The sequence below is a fragment of the Hemicordylus capensis genome, chromosome 13 (genome assembly GCF_027244095.1).
Source record: "Hemicordylus capensis ecotype Gifberg chromosome 13, rHemCap1.1.pri, whole genome shotgun sequence".
NCBI lineage: Eukaryota > Metazoa > Chordata > Lepidosauria > Squamata > Cordylidae > Hemicordylus > Hemicordylus capensis.
Window position 1 is genome coordinate 15,272,133 of NC_069669.1, and position 20,751 is coordinate 15,292,883.

Below are 20,751 nucleotides of genomic sequence, written 5' to 3' on the forward strand. Positions count from 1 at the left end.
TTCGGTCATGACTAATTTAATCTACAACTTACTCAATATCGTCTTAACCCTTCTATCTTCCATTAAAAGTCAAGAACATTAGGGAAAGAATGGAAATAAAACTGCTATAACAGACTGCTCTTACACAAAAGCTATGATGGGGCCACAATTGGAATACTGTATACAGATCTGGTCTCAAAATCTCAAAAAGGATATCATTCAGCTGGAAAAGGCACAGAAGAGGGCCACCAAAGTGAATGGGTCCAACTTGATCATCCCACCTCGCTCATATATTTTTATACATTTATTTTCTTGGACCTCCAGACCTCCATCTACCAAGCTCACCTGGAATTCTAGAAATCACCCACATTCCTGGAGGACCCCAGTTTTGACAATACCAATCAAAATTGGTAACTTGGAATTTCTCTGATCAGGTATAGGCTATATCCCCAGAATCAAATCTTGACAACAAGCCTTGGGAAACAGAACAGAAAGGCATTCCCAACTGACTTCAGCATCAGGACCAGCTGCTACATGGAACAGAAGGAAGAGGACAGAAGACACAGCCTGAAGTACAACTGGAAGAGAGGAGAACGGAAGGGGTGACAAGTGGTACAAGAGAAAGATAATGTGGGTTGAGGCAGGGTATGAAAGAAGTGACTTGAAGGGCTTTTAAACTAGGGTGGAAAGTAGATCTCAGGTTAGGATTCTGGTCTGAGGGTGGTATGAGGAAGGGGAAGAGGGCTACAGGCCACCTCCAGCATCAAAGGCAGGATCCCTCTGAGTACCAGTTGCGGGGGAGTAACAGCAGGAGAGAGGGCATGCCCTCAACTCCTGCCTGTAGGCTTCCAGAGGCATCTGGTGGGCCACTGTGCGAAACAGATGGGCCTTGGGCCTGATTCAACAGGGCTGTTCTTATGTAAAGTGAAGCTAATGAAGAATGGGGATAGAGAATCTGAGGTTTGGGTGTGGTTTTTAAAACCATGCCCCCCCCCCACACACACACACAAGGATTCTCCACTTTCCCGTGTTGTCTTTTCCTCATCCATTTTCCCCATGCCCAATCCGGCTTCAGATTCTGGGGTTCTTGAGGGACAGCACCCATTAATGTAAAATGGCTTCTATGCACCAAACGTCTTTGGAAGAGGGTAGGCAAGAGGTTCCCAGCCCTGACCCATAATTGTGGCTGAGGATCATGGAAGCTGTAGTCCAACAACATCTGGGGAGCCAAGGTTGGGAATCCCTGGAGGAGATTATACATCTGAGTAAACACAGCACTAAACAGAAGCTGGTGATCTCCCTTTCTGCACCACTTTCATTCAAAGACTTTCCAATCAGGGAACCCTTATGTGAATCTGTCTTCTAAGAAACTCCATATGCATCTATTCTAGAATCCACATCATGTTGCAGATAATTCTGGAGCAAGTCCTAGGGCACACTTTCAGATGAGAGAAGGCGTAGTCAGAACTTCACCATGGTTCTAAGTGAACTGAGAATATACCCCAGAATATATCCAAAATGTGCCTATGGCTGCACATTAAAGGGGGGAAACATTGGCAGTAATGAGCAAAATGCCTTTTGGGGAAGCTTTTTAGACTTCCCAGATCTTAGTGGGCAAGCCACGTTTCCTGGGAAACCTGGGTTGAAATCCATCATCTTCATTGATGTTTCACATTAGTAAACAGCAGACATCGATACTGTGATCAACACAGGAGAGGGCAGAATTCTATAACCCCCGCTATCTGTGAACAGGATGGTTCTTGTTTAGAAGGCTGCAGCCAAACTGGGAAGGACTGAATGGAACAAATACACAAAAAAAGGCAAGCTGTGTACAGAAACAACACTCAAGTGTTCTGAAGAGCAACAAGACGGAGAGCAGCTTCCAGCAAGTGTGACTAATAGACATTGGCAAGAACATGAATGTCTTTCAAATCACAGAAACTCGACCCAGCAACTAAATCCATGGACAACCTTTCGAATTGACTGGAAGAGTTGTTTGACAGCAGAAAGGAAAAGTTAAGATTTGTTCCAGCTGAAGAGTCCCTTCCATCGGCTGCTACTTAAGTCTAATGGTTTGGGGAGGGAGTTTTAAGAAGTCCACCCAACCAAGCCCAGTCACCTATTCTGTTCATCACAGCAGCCAGAGCTTGGTGGCACAGGGCATGCTTTGCCTGCAAAAGGCCTCGGGTTCACTCGCCAGCATTTCCAGTCACCAGGACTTTGCAAAGAATGGTGGAGATACCGGGATCTGAGCTTGCTGCTACTGGAAATAAGCCAGTGGTTCCAAAGCTCTGCTCCCAAGGGAGGAGAGCTGGTCTTGTGGTAAGGTAAAGGTAAAGTGTGCCGCCACATCAATTTCGACTCCCGGCGCCCACAGAGCCCCGTGGTTGTCTGGTAGAATACAGGAGGGGTTGACCATTGCCTCCTCCCGCACAGTAGGAGATGATGCCTTTCAGCATTTTCCTATATTGCTGCTGCCCAATATATACCAGCAGGGATTTGAACTGGCAATCTTCTGCTTGTTAGTCAAGCATTTCCCTGCTGCACCACTTAAGGTGACGGTCTGAATTGTGCCCTTCACTAAGCAGGGTCCACCCTGGATTGTATTTGAATGGGAGACACGTGTAAGTACTGCAAGATAGTCCCATGAGGGGACGGGGAGAGCATCTGCATGCAGAAGGCTCCAAGTTCCCACCCTGGCAGCATCTCCAAGATAGGGCTGAGAGAGCTGGTCTTGTAGTAGCAGGCATGACTTGTCCCCTTAAGATAAGTAGGATCCGCCCTGGTTGCACTTGAATGGGAGACCCCATGTCTGAGCACTGGAAGATATTCCCCTTAGGGGATGGAGCCGCTCTGGGAAGAGCATCAAGGTCACAAGTTCCCTCCCTGGCAGCATCTCCAAGATAGGGCTGAGAGAGATTCCTGCCTGCAACCTTGGAGGAGCCGCTGCCAGTCTGTGTAGACAATACTGAGCTAGATAGACAAATGGTCTGACTTGGTATATGGCAGCTTCCTATGATCCTATGAGAGACTCCTGCCTGCAACCTTGGAGGAGCCGCTGCCAGTCTGTGCAGACAATACTGAGCTAGAGGGACCAATGGTATGACTCAGTATATGGCAGCTTCCTATGTTCCTAAGCTTGGGTCCTGAGAGAATGTTGGACTACAACTCCCTTCATCCCCAGTCACAAAGGCAATTGTGGCAGGGGTTGGTGGGTATTGTAGTCCAACATGCTCTGAGGACCCAAGCGTGGGGACCTCTGCAGAAGACAATACTGAGCGACGTAAGGGCTGCACAGGCCTCCCAGCTGTTTTTAGACTGCCCCTTCCCCAATTCCCAACCACAGTGGCCAGCAGTCAGAAATGATGGGAATGGGAGGCAAACATTGGCAGGTGGGCCAGAGTTGTGCAGTCCGGGAGCGAGATGGAATGACCTGGCATAAGGCAGCTGCATATCCTAATATCTGCCCAGTAAGATCTGGTATTCAGTCAATATGGTGTGCACCGAGTGGTCAAGAAAACTAAACTGCAGATCAGCTCCCTGCTGTTAGGAGATCAAAAAATCCAGCTAACATGATTTATGAGAGGCAGGGTGCCAGTGAGGACTGACAGTGTTAATATTGGCTTTTGTCGTCTCCTCAGAAGTAATAATGTTGGGAGAGCATTTCACATTTAACGTTATAAAAGGTCTGATGAAAAGAATGCTTTGTTCTTATGAGGGGATTGGGGGGTGGAATAGATAGAGTCTTTCAAGCTTCCCAGGGAAAATTTACTTTCCATATTAAAGAAAGAGAGACAAAAGATGTATTGAATTTAAAAAAGAGAGAGAGAGGCCTCACTCATGGGATGTGAATGCAGATTCCGGGATTAACGTGGGTGCCTTTGTCCTCCCATTTTTACATTTGTTTTCCCAAAGTGAGCTTTTAACCACCAGGTCTGTATAGAAAACACCTCCAGCACAGCCTCCTTTCTAGCCGCTCTCGGAAGAGGCTTCTGCAGGATTTCTTGAGCCGAGTGGCTAACTGGAGGGGCTGGGCCGAGTCCAGGGAAGCAAGACGCTTGGCACCGGAGGTTAACAACACATCAAGGCACATGGCAAGAAACCGTAGTGGAAATAATGCTCCCCGGAGGGATTTCTTTCCCTTTCTTTCCAATTTGCAGCAATTGTATTCTTTTCCCACCTGTTTTCTGCCAAAGTTAATGTGTGATGGAAGCTTGTACGGGGAAGGAATACAAGTGAAACGGGTTGTTTTTAGCTGCTCGGAGTCCTGCGGCAACAGTCTCTAGGTTTCAATTATGGGGTGACGCTACAGTGGCCCCTATTAATACACTTACTAAGTATTTCTACATTGCTTTAGAGCAGGGGTTCTCAAGCTGGGGTCCCCAGATGTTGTTGGCCTACAGCTGCTGGGAGGAGTAGGCCAACATCATCAGGGGATCTAAGCTTGAAAACCCCTGCTTGAAATGATTCAAAGCCCTTCACACACATTGTCTCAGTAATCCTAACAATCACCCTGCGTGGTAGGGTCAGAATTCAGTGTGTGCGAGTCGGCTCTCTTTGAGCCGGGCTCGACATCGAGCCGGCCCAGTTTGGCCGGTCCAAATTTGAAATGAACTGGCCCCTACAAAGAAGGATGCTGGTACAAAGAAGGATCTCGGTCCACAACTGGACCAGCCCCAGTTCAAAGAACCGGCTCACAGTATGGCTCAGGTATACTTGTAAAGAGGAATCCTTGCATAGTGCGAAAACGCCCGAACTGGGCCAGGCTATAATTTGGGAGGCCGGTAAGGGGCTTGGAGGAGTATTACCAGTCCCATTCTGAGGTGGAAAGTTCTGACCCATTCCAAGCACCATTTTGGAATACAGAACCGTGTGTGGCCTCTACGCACACACAGCGGACATTTGCATGGTCAGTATCACCAAGCATATAGCCGCCACAGATGCACAGAAGCTAAAGCAGCACACTTTTGGAATCCAAAATGGTGCTCAGAATGGGCCAGAACGTTCCGATGAAATGGGGTCATTTCATCGGGACAACCAGCTCGACTGGTGGTTCTGATAGAACATTCTGTGCATTTTGTGTTCCATTCGGAGCTTGGAATGGAAAGCAGAATGTATTCCGAGCACACCCCTTCGAAATACACTCCAAAGATTTTCAGAGAGCCAGCCAACACATTATTCACAGCTGGAAGGCAAAAAGGGAATACTGCTATGGGCAACGTTTAAAGCTGCATTTTACTGGGACAGCTGGAGTACAACAACAAGGTTTTACTGCACTTTTCTCTTCTCTGAAAAACTTACAGGAAAACAGTGTCACCAGCCCTAAACCCTAGGACAGGACAGGGTATATATGAAGAATAATTCTTTTAAAATGAAGGTTTTGTATAATCAGCTGCAAGGACTTTTTAAAAAAAGCATACCTTAGAGACAACAATCCTTTAAAAATGACAACACAGAAAGCATAACAGAATTAAAAGTGAAGGAAACAGCACTATTGTCTCCCAGCAGCCCAGAACACAAATGCAAGTTGTCAAAGATCTATCCAGCTTCATTTCAGGTTTGTGTTTTAAACTAACATAACTATGTATCCAAACTTTTTTGTTGTTGCTGCTGCTTAGTTACTGGAGTGCCTGCCCTGGAAAGGGAAAAGCCATAAAAGCTTTAACAACAGACTGAAGGGTGCTTGAGTTCTGCGGTAGCTTTTATAAGGGCCTCCAGATCCTCGGCTAGAATGCTGTTTTGCAACCTCTCTTATTCAATCACAACATGCATACCTCTGCCATCTGCAACAGCACACTAGGGGGACCGGGTTTTTTTTTTCCTTTTTTTTCCTGTTGGGAGCACATCCATGCTACAAAAAAGAAGATTCGGAGCCTCTCCTACACGGATGCTGACAGATCTTCTGTTTAAAAGGCAGGCAGCTAGTAAAAATAAAATTTAAAAAACACAGCCAGCCTGGCTCCACAGGGAGGGGAGTATATGCAAGGAATAAGTTATGAAGAAGCCTCTGCTTCACTCCTGCTGAAGGAGTCCAGGAGACGGAGGCAGCTTCCAAAACAGGGACGAAAGGAATGGAGGGCACCCAGGCACCCAAGAAAACCACAAGCCCAGCCGTTCCTAATATTTTGTGCATCCTAATTATGCATCTGAGACAGAAAAGGAGGAGAACTGGTCTTGCGGTAGCAAGCACACATTGTCCCCTTTGGTTTGCATTTGGGTGGGAGACTAGATATGTGAGCACTGTAGGATATTCCACTTAGGGGATGAGGCCAGTGCTCAGTGGAAGGGCATCAGCTTGCATGCAGAAGGTCCCAGGTGCAGTCCCTGCCATCTCCAGGTAGGGTTAGGAGAGACTCTTGCCAGAAAGCTTAGAGAGTTGCTGCCAATCAGTCCAGATGGACCAATGGGCCAATTCAGTGTGAGGCAGCTTCATGCGTCCCTATGATGGGGGAGGAATGTGAGCAGTGGCAATGGTCAGAAATGAATTTATTTTGAAAACAGTTTCTGTAATAGAATTGGGGAGACTATGGGCTACGGCGGGGCTTCTCAACCAGAGGTTGGACTACAACTCCCCATCCCCAACCACATTGTTCAAAGGCCATTGTGACTGGGGATGATGGGAGTTGAGTCTCATGATCTCAACCTACGGGGGAAGGGGGGATACTGAACTCAACTGCAATATATCCTATGGACTGGTAAGATAAGGACTTTCTGCTTATGAAGCTGAAGAATCAGCAGATGGGAAGAATAGTTTTCTTCCAGACTCAAAGAACTTTGATGAAATCATTTGAATGTGCTATGGCCCTTTCGACACATGGTACTTATTCAAAGAGCTCTCACGGCTGTTCCCTATACTTGTAATACAGAGGAAGTACAGAAATCCACTAAGAAGGGGACTCACAACTGATTATATATATATTTAAAAATGATTACGTGTCTGGGTTTTAATTCATCAATCACTTCAAAATAAAACAAACCTTGCATCGTTTATTAGGATGCAGTTCATTTTCAACATGAGATAATTACAATTTAGTAAACAGAAACTGCCATCTGTTGTTGACTATTTTATTTATTTATTTTTCTTTCTTTCTACCTATCTATCAAATTTGTATGTCGCCCCAAACTTCCATCTCTGGGCATAATATGACAAATATTTATATACAGGAGAACGTTGTTATACGAGGAGTCTATATCTGCGGTTTCACATATTCATGGGTCTCTAATTGCAACCCAATTTTGATATCAAAATAATGAAAGGGTTAAAACCCACATATCTGCAGTTCCAAGAGGCCAGAAGAAAACTGCAGAGGTCACTTCTGGCTGCCATTTTGTCTGTGGGAGCCATTTTGTGGCTTATTCAATCAAAAATAAAGGGGGGGGAATCTGATATTTGGGGGGCATTTTGGACTTTGGGGGCATTGCTAAGAGCCAGGAGAACCACAGAGCATGGTAGGGCACTTTGGCCCATGCGGGGGGAGGGGGCAGTTTGGTTTTTTTCTTAGTCTGGGAACCTAACTCCTGAGTTCCCATAGACTCAGTTATTCATTATCCGCTGTTTTGTTACCAGCGGTAATCAGCAGGAAGGGAACCCCTGCAGATAATCAGGTCCACCTGTACCGCTTTTCAACAAAATGTTCCCAAAGATATAGATAAAGATATATCTATATATTACATAGATATAGATATATAAAATGGCTCCCTGTCCTCAAAGGGCTCACCATCTAAAAAAGAAACATAAGACAGACACCATCAACAGCCACTGGAGGGATGCTGTTCTGGGGATGGATAGGGCCAGTTGCTCCCTGCACCCCATTTAACAGAAAGAGAATCACCACCTTGAAAGGTGCGTCTTTGCTCAGTTAGCAGTTTCTCTCCATGTCTGAAGGAAAGGCCATCTTCTTCTATCTGATTTGAACATATGGAACATTTTCTACTGCAACAGGCAGCATCCAGACCAAACTAGTCATAACTAAGTCCCACTGAAATGTATGGGACTTCAGTTAGTCCTGACTAATTGTTGATTCCAATGGTGCTTAGTCGAGACTAGCCCTGAACAGGTTCAAGACCCATCCGTGCTGTGGAAGGCAAAGTTATATAAATCACTGGCACCAATTTCAGCCGGGCACTGTCTGGTTCAGCTGCGTGTTCTTACCCCAAAGAAGGAAGCCATACTTTGATAGGTAAACGGGTGGTTAGCCTGGATGGCTGTATACTTCCATGAGGGTCAGAGCGGGAGGCCCCGGGACACCAGGGGCTGGGGAGCCCCAAGGGGATGGGGCGGCGGTGAGCTTCCCAGGTGCGCCTGGTGGGCTACTGTGTGAAGCAGGAGGCTGGATTAGATGGGCCTCCTTGGGCCTGACCCAGCAGGGCTTTCCTGATGTTCTTGAAAGCCCTGCAAGGTCTTTCCCACGGAACCAGTCCAAGTAGGGAGGAGAAAGATGCCTTTTCTGCAGCTGGGCCAGCCCTTCTATTCTACTGCTACAGGTATTTATATACTGCTCTTCAACCAAAGTTCTCAAAAGCAGTTTTCACAGAAAAATAAATAATAAAATGGCTCCCTGTTCCCAAAGGACTCTTAATGTAAAAAAAGAAACATAAAGCCACAGCTACCGGAGGGATGCTGTGCCGGTGTTGGACAGGGCCAGTTGCTCCCCCCCTGCTAAACAGAAGAGAATCCCTCGCCATTCAAAAAGGTGTCTCTTGGCTCCGTTAGCAGGGGTTCTGCGCTCTTTGCCTGCTTGCCAGTTCATCAGGAGACAAAATTTAATCTGTGGTTAAAGTTGAGCTAATTAATCACACCGATTACAGCTCACAACCCTATCACTGGGGAACTTTATTTCTCCTCGGAAGACGGATCTCCTAATTAGAAGAGCTGAGCCCGTCCCTTCTCCCCAGCTGCAGAGCAAAGGGAAGAGGATGCTCACCTCAGCGCATTCACCTCCTCTTGGGCAACAAAGATGCTGGGGTCCGCTGCGGCGGTCTGACTCTTCAGCACCTGAAGCTCCATTTCCAGCTGCAAAGAAAGGAAGGAAGGATTGTTAGATCTTTGAGGACAGTTAGGATGGGGGTGGGTGGGCAGATTGGGGGGGTGACCCCCTTTGTTTGGAGATACCATCCTTACAGATACACAGATTTGCAAAAGGCAGTAAGACTAGGGATATGACTAGGTTGCACCACCTCCTGGCCGAAGAGCATCTCCCTGCCCTGCCCTCAGCAACATTACAGGGTCGCAAAGGGAGAAGGGCTTTTGCAGAGCACTGGAGGGTTTTGTTTTGTTTTTTTCAATCAGAGGGGCTTCTCCAGGGATCACATGATCTCTGCAGGAAAGAGACTTCAGTGGCATCAGCAGTCACAGTAAGAGAGTGAAGAAGTAAGTGTCCACAGAAGACCAAAGACCCTACACACTGTTTGCAATCTCATATTTATTTATTTGTCTATCACATTTATATCCCGCCCCATCAAAAAATCTCAGGGAGGTTCACAAATTAAAGCGCAACAACAATGGAAAACTTAAGCCATATAAAACAAATTAAAATAACCACCAATAAAACTTCAACGCATTTATCAATTAAAAGCCTGATAAAATAGGGGCGTTTTCAAGTGTCGCTTAAAAACAGCCAGAGATGGGGAGGTTCTGATTTCATTGGGAGAGTGCTGCTGAGCCCTGAGGCAACCTTAGAGAAAGCCCGGTTTTGGTCACCATCAAACGAGCCAGTGGTAACCACAACCGGACCTCTCCTGGGGATCGTAACAGGTGGAGAGGAAAGCTGGTTTTGTGGTAGCAAGCATGACTTGGCCCCATAACTAAGCAGGGTCTGCCCTGGTTGCATCTGAATGGGAGACTTGATGTGTGAGCACTGCAAGATATTCCCCTAAGGGGATGAAGCCACTCTGGGAAGAGCATCTAGGTTCCAAGTTCCCTCGCTGGCAGCATCTCCAAGATAGGGCTGAGAGAGATTCCTGCCTGCAACCTTGGAGAAGCTGCTGCCAGTCTGTGAAGACAATACTGAGCTAGACAGACCAATGGTCTGACTCAGTATATGGCAGTTTCCTATGTTTCTATGTAAATATCCAGGACCCAAGGCATTCGGGGCTTTATAGGTAATAACCAGCACTTTGTATTTTGCCTGGAAACCTATTGGCAGCCAGTGCAGTTCTTTTACTATATAAACTGACATATTGCCTAGATTCTGGGCAGGGGATGGCACACCAGATGCTCCACCGGGGTGTGTGTGTGTGTGTGTGTGTGTGTGCGCGCGCGCGCGCGCATGTGATAAGCCCAGCCAGGTCTTCCCTTGCTTCTCCATAAAGCATCAGCCCCTACAGGCTGTCCAGGGCTGGGCGAGGAATTAACCGTTTTTTCTCCTCCTTTTATAGACAACCTAAGAATGTCCCTCTAGAGCTGGGGTGAGCAAACTTGGCCCTCCAGCCATTGTTGCACTACAACTCCCATCAACCCCGGGCACAACTTATTGCAGCCGGGGATGACGGGGGTTGTAGCTCAACAACAGCCGGAGAATCAAGTCTGCACGCTCCTGTTCCAGAGAAAAAGGCAGGCAGAAACTACCTTGCCCTCTGCAGGCCTCTTTGAACTCTGACAAGAATGGGCACATCCAGGCCCAGGCAAAGCTCCTGCACAGCGGTCGGAGACGTGCCCCAGGATGCTCAGAAAGCCTCCGGCAAGCTCCCCTCCTCCCAGGCAGCCCAACCCACTCTTTGCACCAACTGGGCTTTCCTCCTTCATTCCCTCCCCTTGCCATCTGCCACCTCTTTAAAAGCCCTTGGTTAAAACAACAACAACAACAACAACGCCACAGAGCTTTCTGCACACGTCGGAGAATAATGAGCAAGCACTGGCCTAATCAGAGATGCAAACCCAAACGCACACCGAGGGCTCAGCCTTTGGCACCAGGGGAGAGGAGGCATTAGCACACAGTATCCTTCAACTGTGCCCACAGGACTCGCTCGGCATCCTAATTCCAGGGCGGAGGGCTGGGTCCAAGTGCGGACAGATGGCTTCAGTTGTTTGGCACGGCAGGAAGAGCCGGCGGGAAAGGGCAACTTGTCGATCACTGCACAGCTATGCCTAGCCACAGCTGATGTGGAGAAACAAGGTGCGGGAGCATCAATCAGATACAGGAGAGGGGGAAACAGAGGAAGCTGCCTTATACCGAGTCAGACCCTTGCTCCATCCAGCTCAGTACTGTCTACACTGACTGGCAGTGGCTCTCCAAGACTCCAGGCAGGAATCTCTCCCAGCCCAACCTGGGACCTTCTGCATGCAAAGCAGATGTTCTACCACTGAGCTATGGCCCCATCCCAGCAGATGGAGACACGATTGCTAGAGCCTACAATGCCGAAAGGAATATGTGGCCACATCATGATATGATAGCCACATCAGCTATCCCAGTGCATGCCAGCACAGTCCAAAGGCAAAAGAAGGTGCTACTCTCGGCTTGCTTCCCAAATCCAGGCACCATGGCACCTGCACTGCTGCATGGTGAAAAGCATTAATGCATATTGGGTGGCTGATAAGATCGTCAAAGCCAGAAACCATTTCCTCCCGTTTCTGATTACTGAGCGTGTCTCTGTCCCAGCACAGCCAATCACAGATGGCCGGGATAAAACAGGTGCTCTCCATCATTCCAGGGATGTGCGTTCCAAGGCACCAGGCCTGGCCGGAAACTTTCCATTCCAGCCCACTGCTGCAGCACCAAGCCATTTATTATGTGTCCTGCCTTACCATCCCTGCCGAAGGTTGCAATGAGGTTTGTTATTATAGTTGTGCACTGCTCTCTGGGCTGCGGGTGGACATCATCCGAAGATGCAGCCCCAGCAAATAGGCTATTCATCACTGGCTAAGCGGCCTCAGCCTTGAGTCCAACTGCCACCTGCTCTCTTGACATGAGCAGATAAATTGCTACTGGCTCCCTTCCGAGGAAAAGGCAAAGGGTTAGTAATAGACTGCTGGGCCTTGTGATTGCGTGTTTACGGCAGAAGGACCGAGGCTGAGCCTATTATGAAAGTGTGCATGGGTGTGTGGGGGAACTGCGAGAATTGCCTGCATACTCATGAGTGCAGGAGGGAAGGAAGTTAACACAAGATTAATCTTTCACACGGGAGTAGGATTCCCCAGAGCCTTCGGAGTCAGGTGGTATATTAATCAATGGAAGTTATTCTCAACAGTACCAAGTTTTTTTGGGGGGGGTCCCCTCCCCCAAGTGGCAATAGATGTCCGGTTTCTTAGGGATTTTTTGTTTTGTTTATATAAAAGGAGCTCCACAGAAGAAAAAGTTATTTACGCGATAGTTCTGTAAACAGCCATCTCCGTGGGGAACTGATATTCAATTTTAAAATGAGCCTTCTGTCTGATAACTCGCACAATCACATTATTATGTTTTTTGCACAAATTACGCTGCGAGTGTCTTGTCCATCCCCTGGGTGGAATGAACCATTTAAAAGCACAGCCCTGCTCTGGATCTGCCCCCCCCCCTGCACCTGCCGCTCTGAAAGCTATTAGTAAGTGACCATTCTTCACATTAGCCGAGGCCCTTATGACATCACCAAGGGCACATCCATGAGTAATGACTGAGGCTATGATGCATGCGTAAAACTAATGCAAGATTAAGTGTTTTGACCATGCAATGCTATTTTCAGAATGTGATGGACATTGCTGCATAGGCCTCACCAAGTTACTTCCACTGTATACAGTCACTCTCAATTGCCCTCTATAAAGGCGAGAAATACCAAGCATCAGGAACTCGGAGGATTGACTTGAGATCCTCATTCTGAAGCTGGGACTTGCCTCTACCCAGAAGAAGTACAGAGATATGCAATACCAGACCTCGTAACCAAGAAGCAGTAGGCTGAATTGGCATGGCCTGACATACAGACTGGGCACTTGGCCTTCTTCCCTTCACAAGTAGTACCTTCTGCCTGGTGCACTTCAAGTACCCAATTTCAATAACCCAGTTTCAAGAGTATCTTTGCTGCTTCCCGCAATTGACCTCACAGACCCTGGGACAGAAAAGACAGCCTCCTCTTTTAGATTCAGCCACGGTTGCCCATGAATCCAACCCTGGCAAAAATCCTAAGATGATAATCTTCATTAAAAGGTGGGTAGAGCAGAATTGGGGTATTTAAAAAAAGACATTACTTGGATGCCTGAATGTTTCATCTGCCCCAGTCTTATCTAAGAGAATGCCCACTTCTGCAAAATCCCCACCATCCACCGAGATGGTGACCATCTAGGGAGGTCCACCCACAGTTGTCACTGGCTCGTCTGGGGGCAATTTAGGATCGGGTCTTCGCTGTAGCTGCTCTAAGCTTTGGCATGTTCTCACTGCTGACTTACGAGGATTAACATCTTGAAAACGCATCTTTTTGGTCAGGCTTTTAGCTGAGGTTTCCAACTATTTTAATTGTTCATCTCTGTGTTGTGAACCACCTTGAGATCCAATGACTGGTGGTATTAAAATGCAAGAAAGAAAGAAATAATCTGAGCTACTAAAAACATTAACTGGAGAAAAAAGGTTTTAATCTCTCACGTTTTCAGAGACTATCTCAAGGGCACAACCGGAGTATGGAGCCCAAGCATTATTTATCCAGTGGAACATAGGAAGCTGCCTTGTACCGAGTCAGACGATTGTTGATTCTAATTCAGTATTGTCTACACAGACAGGCAGCAGCTTCTCCAAGGTTGAAGGCAGGAGTCTCTCTCAGCCCTCTCTTGGAGATGCTGCTAGGGAGGGAATTTGGGACCTTCTGCATACAAGCATGAAGGTGCTCTTCCCAGAGCAGCCCCATTCCCTGATGGGAATATCTTACAGCGCTCACATTTATTATTAATTATTATTATTATTATTATTATTATTATTATTATTATTATTTATTAATTATTACATTTATATCCCGCTCTTCCTCCAAGGAGCCCAGAGCGATGTACTACATACTTGAGTTTCTCTTTCACAACAACCCTGTGAAGTAGGTTAGGCTGAGAGAGAAGGGACTGGCCCAGAGTCACCCAACTAGTATTATGGCTGAATGGGGATTTGAATTCGGGTCTCCCCGGTCCTAGTCCAGCACTCTAACCACTACACCACGCTGGCTCCCATTCAAATGCAAACAGGACAGACCCTGCTTAGCAAAAGGGACAATTCATGCTTACTACCACAAGACCAGCTCTCTACTTTTGGGCTCTCTTGCAGCCACAAAAATGGCTAGAAGCTCAGATTGGCAAGGCAGAGAGAGAGCTGATGGCACAGGCAGGGGAAGGAACATAGAAAGCTGCCCTCTACCAAGTCAGACTATTGGTCCATCTAGCTCAGTCTTGTCTACCCAGACTGGCAGCAGCTTCTCCAAGGCTGTGGGCAGGAATCTCTCTCAGCCCTGTCTTGGAGATGCTGCCAGGGAGGGAATTGGAACCTTCTGCATGCAAGAAGGGGTCCCATCTCCTACGGGGAATGGACGCATGGGCAGGAAGAGGCGGAAGAGGGCTTGCAGGGGCCAGAAGTTAGTTTATAGGTGGAGGCAGAGCTACACAGAAGAAAGGGGGCCCGGATTATTGGGAAAGAGGAGCACATTGCAATTTGTAAAGCCACGTGATGAGCTAAACACGTGCTGCTAGCTTTTAGGCAAGCTAATAAAATAATGGGACTGGGGTATTCATACAATAATCCACTCGTCAGCCACTCTCACGCTATGGCAATTTCCAATGACCCTCTAAACTTCACAACAGGAGCTCAATGAATTAGTTCAATCCCATTTTTGAGCTCTGTTACATTATCGGCTGTTGCTGGCCAAGAGCTCCCCAGTCTCATTTGTGCCCTCCCCTGCCTACTGATCTTCCGGCAGTTTGGCCAGAACGGCAGACTGTACTGAAGGTATGCAAGAGTCATTCTTTTACCGAGGGCCATTACGACGGCGGCTTCTGTAGGATCTGCAGTTCCTCCCCAAATCACAGTTCAGGTCCCACTGGCTTTTTTGCATCTGCAGCAGACGGAGCCGGTGCTTCCCAGAGTCTGTGCTGCCAGTGGCGCTAAGCTTGCTCTGGAAGGGTAATAGCTCATCCAGTTGAGTTGAAAGTTGAATTGGGGCTATTTCATCCGATATGCATCATTTTGCACCCACCAGCAATGAATTTCATCGGCCATTCTGACACACCGTTTCCAAATGCTATGAAATTATCTCCCCACTCTTCGGTCCGCTTTATGAATCCGACTAACCCCCGTGTAAAGCTTTGTAAAGGATCCGACAAGGCAAGGCACCTACTGTGTCACTGAGTTGGCGATTTCCCCCCACCGCCCTTTAAAATACATTCTAGCTGTGCGGGGTCCCAATCCAGACTGGGACCACAGTGAGGGATTTTAACCCTTTTGACCCCTGGCATGGTGCCAATGCATGGCACAGTGCAGTTATGCGCTTTGCTTTTATTTGGTGACAATGGGAACTTTCATCCTGGTGCAAATTGCAATGCTCTGTAGGGCGGGGGGGGGGGGGGGCAGTGCCATCTAAATTGAACCTGAGATGGGAGCAAAGGTCTTAAAAAAAAAAAAAACCTCTCCCATTGCCCATCAGAATTTACATTTAAAAATCCAACTGAATTGTAGATTCAAAAAGCCAAGCAGGATGGCCCACACCAGGCAATAAGTACATTGTCCAGCTTGGCACTAAGCTAGTGGCCATCATCTCTTGCAGCAGAGAATTCCAGCACTAAAGTGTCTACCAAACCTCCTAGGCTTGTTGTTTCTTGGGGTTAGGGGTGCAGTCCCACATCATATGGGGAGCTAAGCTCGGGAACCGCTGCACTTGATGCGTGATTCTGGACATTGTGCCGCGTTCGGCACCCCACATACACCCAGCGTTGCAACCCAGCAAAGCATCCCTCCAGTGGATGTTGTTGGTGTCCCTCTCATGTTTCTTTTTAGACTGTAAGCCCTTTGAGGACAAGGAACTATCCTATTCATTTATTATTTATTTCTCTACATAACCGCTTTGGGAACTTTGGTTGAAAAGCGGTATATAAATATTCATAGGAACATAGGAAACTGCCATATACTGAGTCAGACCCTTGGTCTATCTTGCTCAGTATTATCTTCACAGACTGGCAGCGGCTTCTCCAAGGTTTCAAGCAGGAGTCTCTCTCAGCCCTCTCTTGGAGATGCTGCCAGGGAGGGAACTTGGCACTTTCTGCTCTTCCCAGAGCGGTTCCATCCCCTGAGGGGAATCTCTTACAGTGCCCACACATCTAGTTTCCCATTCATCTGCAACCAGGGCAGACCCTGCTTAGCTATGGGGACAAGTCATGCTTGCTACCACAAGACCAGCTCTCCTCTCTATTTGTCATAGCAGCAGCAGCAGCAGTAGTAGTAGTAGTAGGGGTGTGAGAGTGTGTGTGTGTGTGTGTGTGTGTGTGTGTGTGTTCGTTCATTGGTCAAGGCTCTGTCCATGTGGTGTTGTCTTCCTTGCACTCAGGGTCCCCTTGATGCCCAGCATCTGCTTTGAGTATCACAGCATGGGAGGAGTGGGGGGTGTGTGGAGGAAAGAGAGTGAAAAACCGGGAGCCAAGAAGAAGGAGCTCTTTGATTAGACGCATCAGTAAATGACGGCACGGTGCCTTGCCAATGAATGTGCCAGATAATTGCTGAATCTGATTATGGTAACAGACAGTCCTTTTTAAGAGACTGTGTGAGGACGGCAGAGGAGGAGGAACAACTAGGGACCAAATGCTTGGACTGCAGATCTCTGCTGCTGGCAATGGCAACAGTAAGCAAGGGATGCCTGCCAACTGGGCAGAAGGGGCAAGGTCTCTGCAGAAAGGAACGGCGTTCTGAGTCTGTGGTGCTTGTTACGGCCGCCTCAGTGGCAGAGTGGGGTGCTTTCTGCCCCTGAATGTGAGCAGAGGTGGTCCAGGGGAAAGGGAGAAACTGCCTCAGACGCAGGAACCGGGGCTGATGTGGGGAGAGGAGAAGAACAGTTGGGAGGTCGATAGGAAGGGGGCAGCTGCCAGAGGCAGGCGGTGGTGACAGTGCTTCCTCCCTTGGCACTCAATTCGTTTGTAGCATGTGTGCCTGGTAATTACGCCTCTTAATTTAGGGGAGCGAGTGGGAGAAAAGAATATAAATTCACATATTAACTTGGAAGATTGAAAATGGAGAACGAACCTTCTCTCTGGGAGATTATATTTGGAAATGAAATAGAGTGACATTTGGTATAAACTTGAAAAATTGCTCTCTTTTAAAAGCAACAGGAGGAAAAAACACAATCCACGCTGTATTTGAGAGGAGCTGAAGTCAGCATGTACGGTGCGTGTATCCAAATATCTGTCTATAGTATACATACATTATCGGGAGCTATTTGCTGGAGGAAGCGTTTAACCCTCTCCTCTCAACTAGCACAGCTCCAAACCGGTAACCCAGATTCTAAATCAGTTTAATTCAGTTTGTTCTTATGTTGTTGTTGCTGCTGCTGCGGCACAGCTTTAAGTATCTATAAATACTTCTTGTGTGTGTGAAAGAAGAAGCTCTAAATCTTACCAGGCAGGTTTCCCTTTCTTTCGTGCCTTCTGCTAAACATTTCAGATGTCAGATTCTCTTCTCTGGATGAACAAAACAAGGAGCTGGTGCTAAATATATGTTGTCCCCCACAGAGGAAGGACTCGTCCCTCTCAACTCAATATTCGTAACGATTCCCCTGCCACTTCCTCCTTTCCCATGCCCAGCGACATTCACTGTGCTTGCTTCCCTAGGCCCTAAAACCAGCACCAACGTGGCATAGTGGTTAGAGTGCTGGACGAGGACCAGGGAGACCCGAGTTCAAATCCCCATCCAGCCATGAAACTCAGTGGATGATTTTGAGCCAGTCACTTCTCTCTCTGCCTAACCTACTTTGCAGGGTTGTTGTGAGGATAAACATAACCATAAACCTCCCTTTGGGCCCCCAGAATGGGACAGAAATGTAAAAATGCATAAAATAAATATGAATGCCTCTCCTGCCCCTCTGAAACTCAGCCAATGGCAGCCACAGAACTTTACACAGGAACAAAGGAAGCTGCTATATACCAAGTCAGACCATAGTTCTGACTATAACCCCTGCTGATTTGGCAAAGAGGCACCTTTTTAACGTGGTGATTCTCTTTATTGAGCAGGGGGAGAGTAACTGGCCCTATCCACCCCCCAGCACAGCATCCTTCCAGTGGCTGTTGTTGGTATCTGCCTTATGTTTCTTTTTCAGATTGTGAGTCCATTGGGGACAGGGATCCATCTTATTTATTCGATATTTCTCTGTGTTAACCGCCCTGAGCTATTTTTGGAAGGGCGGTATAGAAATCGAATAAATAAGTACATAAATAATAAATTATCACACAATCAATTGTCATGCAGTTATTCACACAAAGATGTGGACCAACCTCAACGTCATAGAGAAATACTAATTAAGGACATGGCCTTCGGCCATTGTGGCTGAGGAAGATGGGAGCTGTAGTCCGACAATGCCTCAGGACCCAAGCTTCGGGACCCCGGATCTAGTGGCTGCTATTAATGGGGGTTTCTATTTTTCCCCTTCCTAATGGCTCAAATCAGACATGTCCCTGGTTTGCATATCCCAAGGGATTCAGTAACCCAAGGGGTTCATTCATCATCTAAGACTGGGACAAGAGAGACAAGAAAGGGCAGCAGGGGGATGGAGGCAGAGGTAACTGGAGAAGAGACTTGCGTTTTGGGTGGTATACAAATGTGTTAAATAAAATAAATAATAAACAAACATGTGACTATTTCATTGATACTTACTCAGGCACAGTTACAAAAGAGTGAGAGGCCAAGGGAATGGGGTCAAAGGCACTATGGAAAAAGTGAGCTTTGGAGCAGGAATCTGAAAGCGAGGTATTCAGATATTTGATTTGTGGCATAATGACAGTAAGGGAGAAAGGGCATATGCACATGCAATATGTGCAGATAAAGAACTAAAATGGAGCAACCATTGCCATTTCCATGAACTCCAAATCAAACTGGTTGAGTAAATCACACTTCTATTGTCTACAAAGATTCCCCATCCATTAACTCTTACAAGAACTGGGGGTGAGACATGACTCCATCATATATTTTTTAAAGGTCTGATCTGCAACGGGCTGATGAAACAGTTCCAGAAACCTCTTTGGAAATACACAAGATTATAGAAGGCAAAGATGAATGGGAAAATAGTTGCAGAGAGATGCCATGATACAGGGAAGTGAAAGGCTGTGTTTGACTACAAGTCTCAACACAATTCAAGCAGCTATTTAAATCCATAAATATTTAAATGCACATAAACCAGGCTGTCTTGGGAAAGAGAAATGTGTGCCTGAAAGGAAAAAAAAAAAGATTACAGGAGAAGGCCTTGCACAACCAATGCCTTCCACCCTTGACAATGTCAGCACACCCATTCACCCCAGCTGCCATGATGTAGGCAACAGGATGCACGAAAAGAGTACACCAGATCCCCACAGCATACGGATACGAAGAAGCTACCTCTGCTGGTCCCCACAGCTGCCTAGGGACGGGTGCTCTAGTTTGTGCTGCCTTCATGGCTGGCACACAGAGGTTCTCACACTAAGCCTCTGCAGAAAATAGATCTGCAGAGTCTCTTCTTGAATCATGTCCAGTGCTTGTAGCTGTGCACCGCAATGCCACAGGAAGCTGCCAAGAACATGTGCACACCAGGCCACACACATTTTCTCTGGCTTAAACTACCTGGTATAAAGGTACCACTGCCAGGTCCTCTATTAACAATAGCCAAGAATCCTTACTAGACCTTTTTTAAAAAGTATACTGAGAAGGGCAGTATCCTGTAGCAGGCCAAGGCAGAATCTCCAAGAGATGTGGGTATAACAATGTAAGAGGGAAGCTGCTCCAGGGTCTGTTTGGAGGAGATGGCCTGTTTTTATGGCCTGTGGCCCAGGTAGGGTGAATTGGCTATGACCCAGAAGGCTCTGTTACTTAAAGAGGCCTTGCCTAATTTTTTAAGTGCTGGGGGACCTCTAGGGCTAGCTATTGCTTGAGGGACTTCTCTGCATCTGAAGATGAAGTCAGAGCTGTGTCCTTGGGCCCTGGTGGGCGTGTGGGCTCTGGTTCCTCTGCTGTGCTGGTGTTGGAAGTTGTGGGTTGCCCAGGGGTGGAGTCGTAGGGGCTTCCCACCCTACCTTATCCCTTAACGGTTCACCTCTTCCCCCAATTGGGGCGGTCTCAGATCTGGGATTGTAAGATATTCATTCTTTCATTCATTCATTCATTCGATTTATATACCACCCTTCCAAAAATGGCTCAGAGCAGTTTACAACAAAATAAAAACAATTTTTGATAGTGAGAGGATCCCATCATCCCTGCAGTGAAAGAATCAATTGTTCTTGCCATGCATTGAGAAAATGGCCGAGTTGTTAATCTATTTCCCTTGTTCAAACAGATTGTCATAAGTTAACCAATAACTTGATGTCCCAAGGGTCTCTGCCCTAGGCCAGAAGACGTCTAAATAAATGGATGTCTAAGGAAGTCCTGACTAACCCTAGATCAGGGCTGCTCAACTTTGGCCCGCCTGCAGATGTTGGCCTACAACTCCCATAATCCCTGGCTACTGGCCACTGTGGCTGGAGATTATGGGAGTTGTAGTCCAAAAACAGCTGGGGGGCCTAAGTTGAGCAGGCCTGCCCTAGAGAAATATCACAGCCCTGTCTTCAAGATGGTCTTCCTATGGAAAGAGAAGTTGGCCATGACCCTTTTGTGAAATCTTCTGAAACCATAGTCA

At 47.2% G+C, this 20,751-nt stretch overlaps 1 protein-coding gene across 8 annotated transcripts in view; it reads right to left on the bottom strand.

Annotated features, from left to right (window-relative positions):
• Positions 1 to 20,751, bottom strand: part of MAD1L1 (mitotic arrest deficient 1 like 1) — a 578,229-nt gene that overhangs the window by 277,499 nt on the left and 279,979 nt on the right. For all 8 annotated transcript variants that reach the window (XM_053276888.1, XM_053276891.1, XM_053276890.1 and 5 more), the window contains one exon: positions 8,904 to 8,992. In XM_053276888.1, coding sequence (XP_053132863.1) covers positions 8,904 to 8,992 — 89 coding nt within the window. The remainder of the gene's footprint in view (positions 1 to 8,903; positions 8,993 to 20,751) is intronic.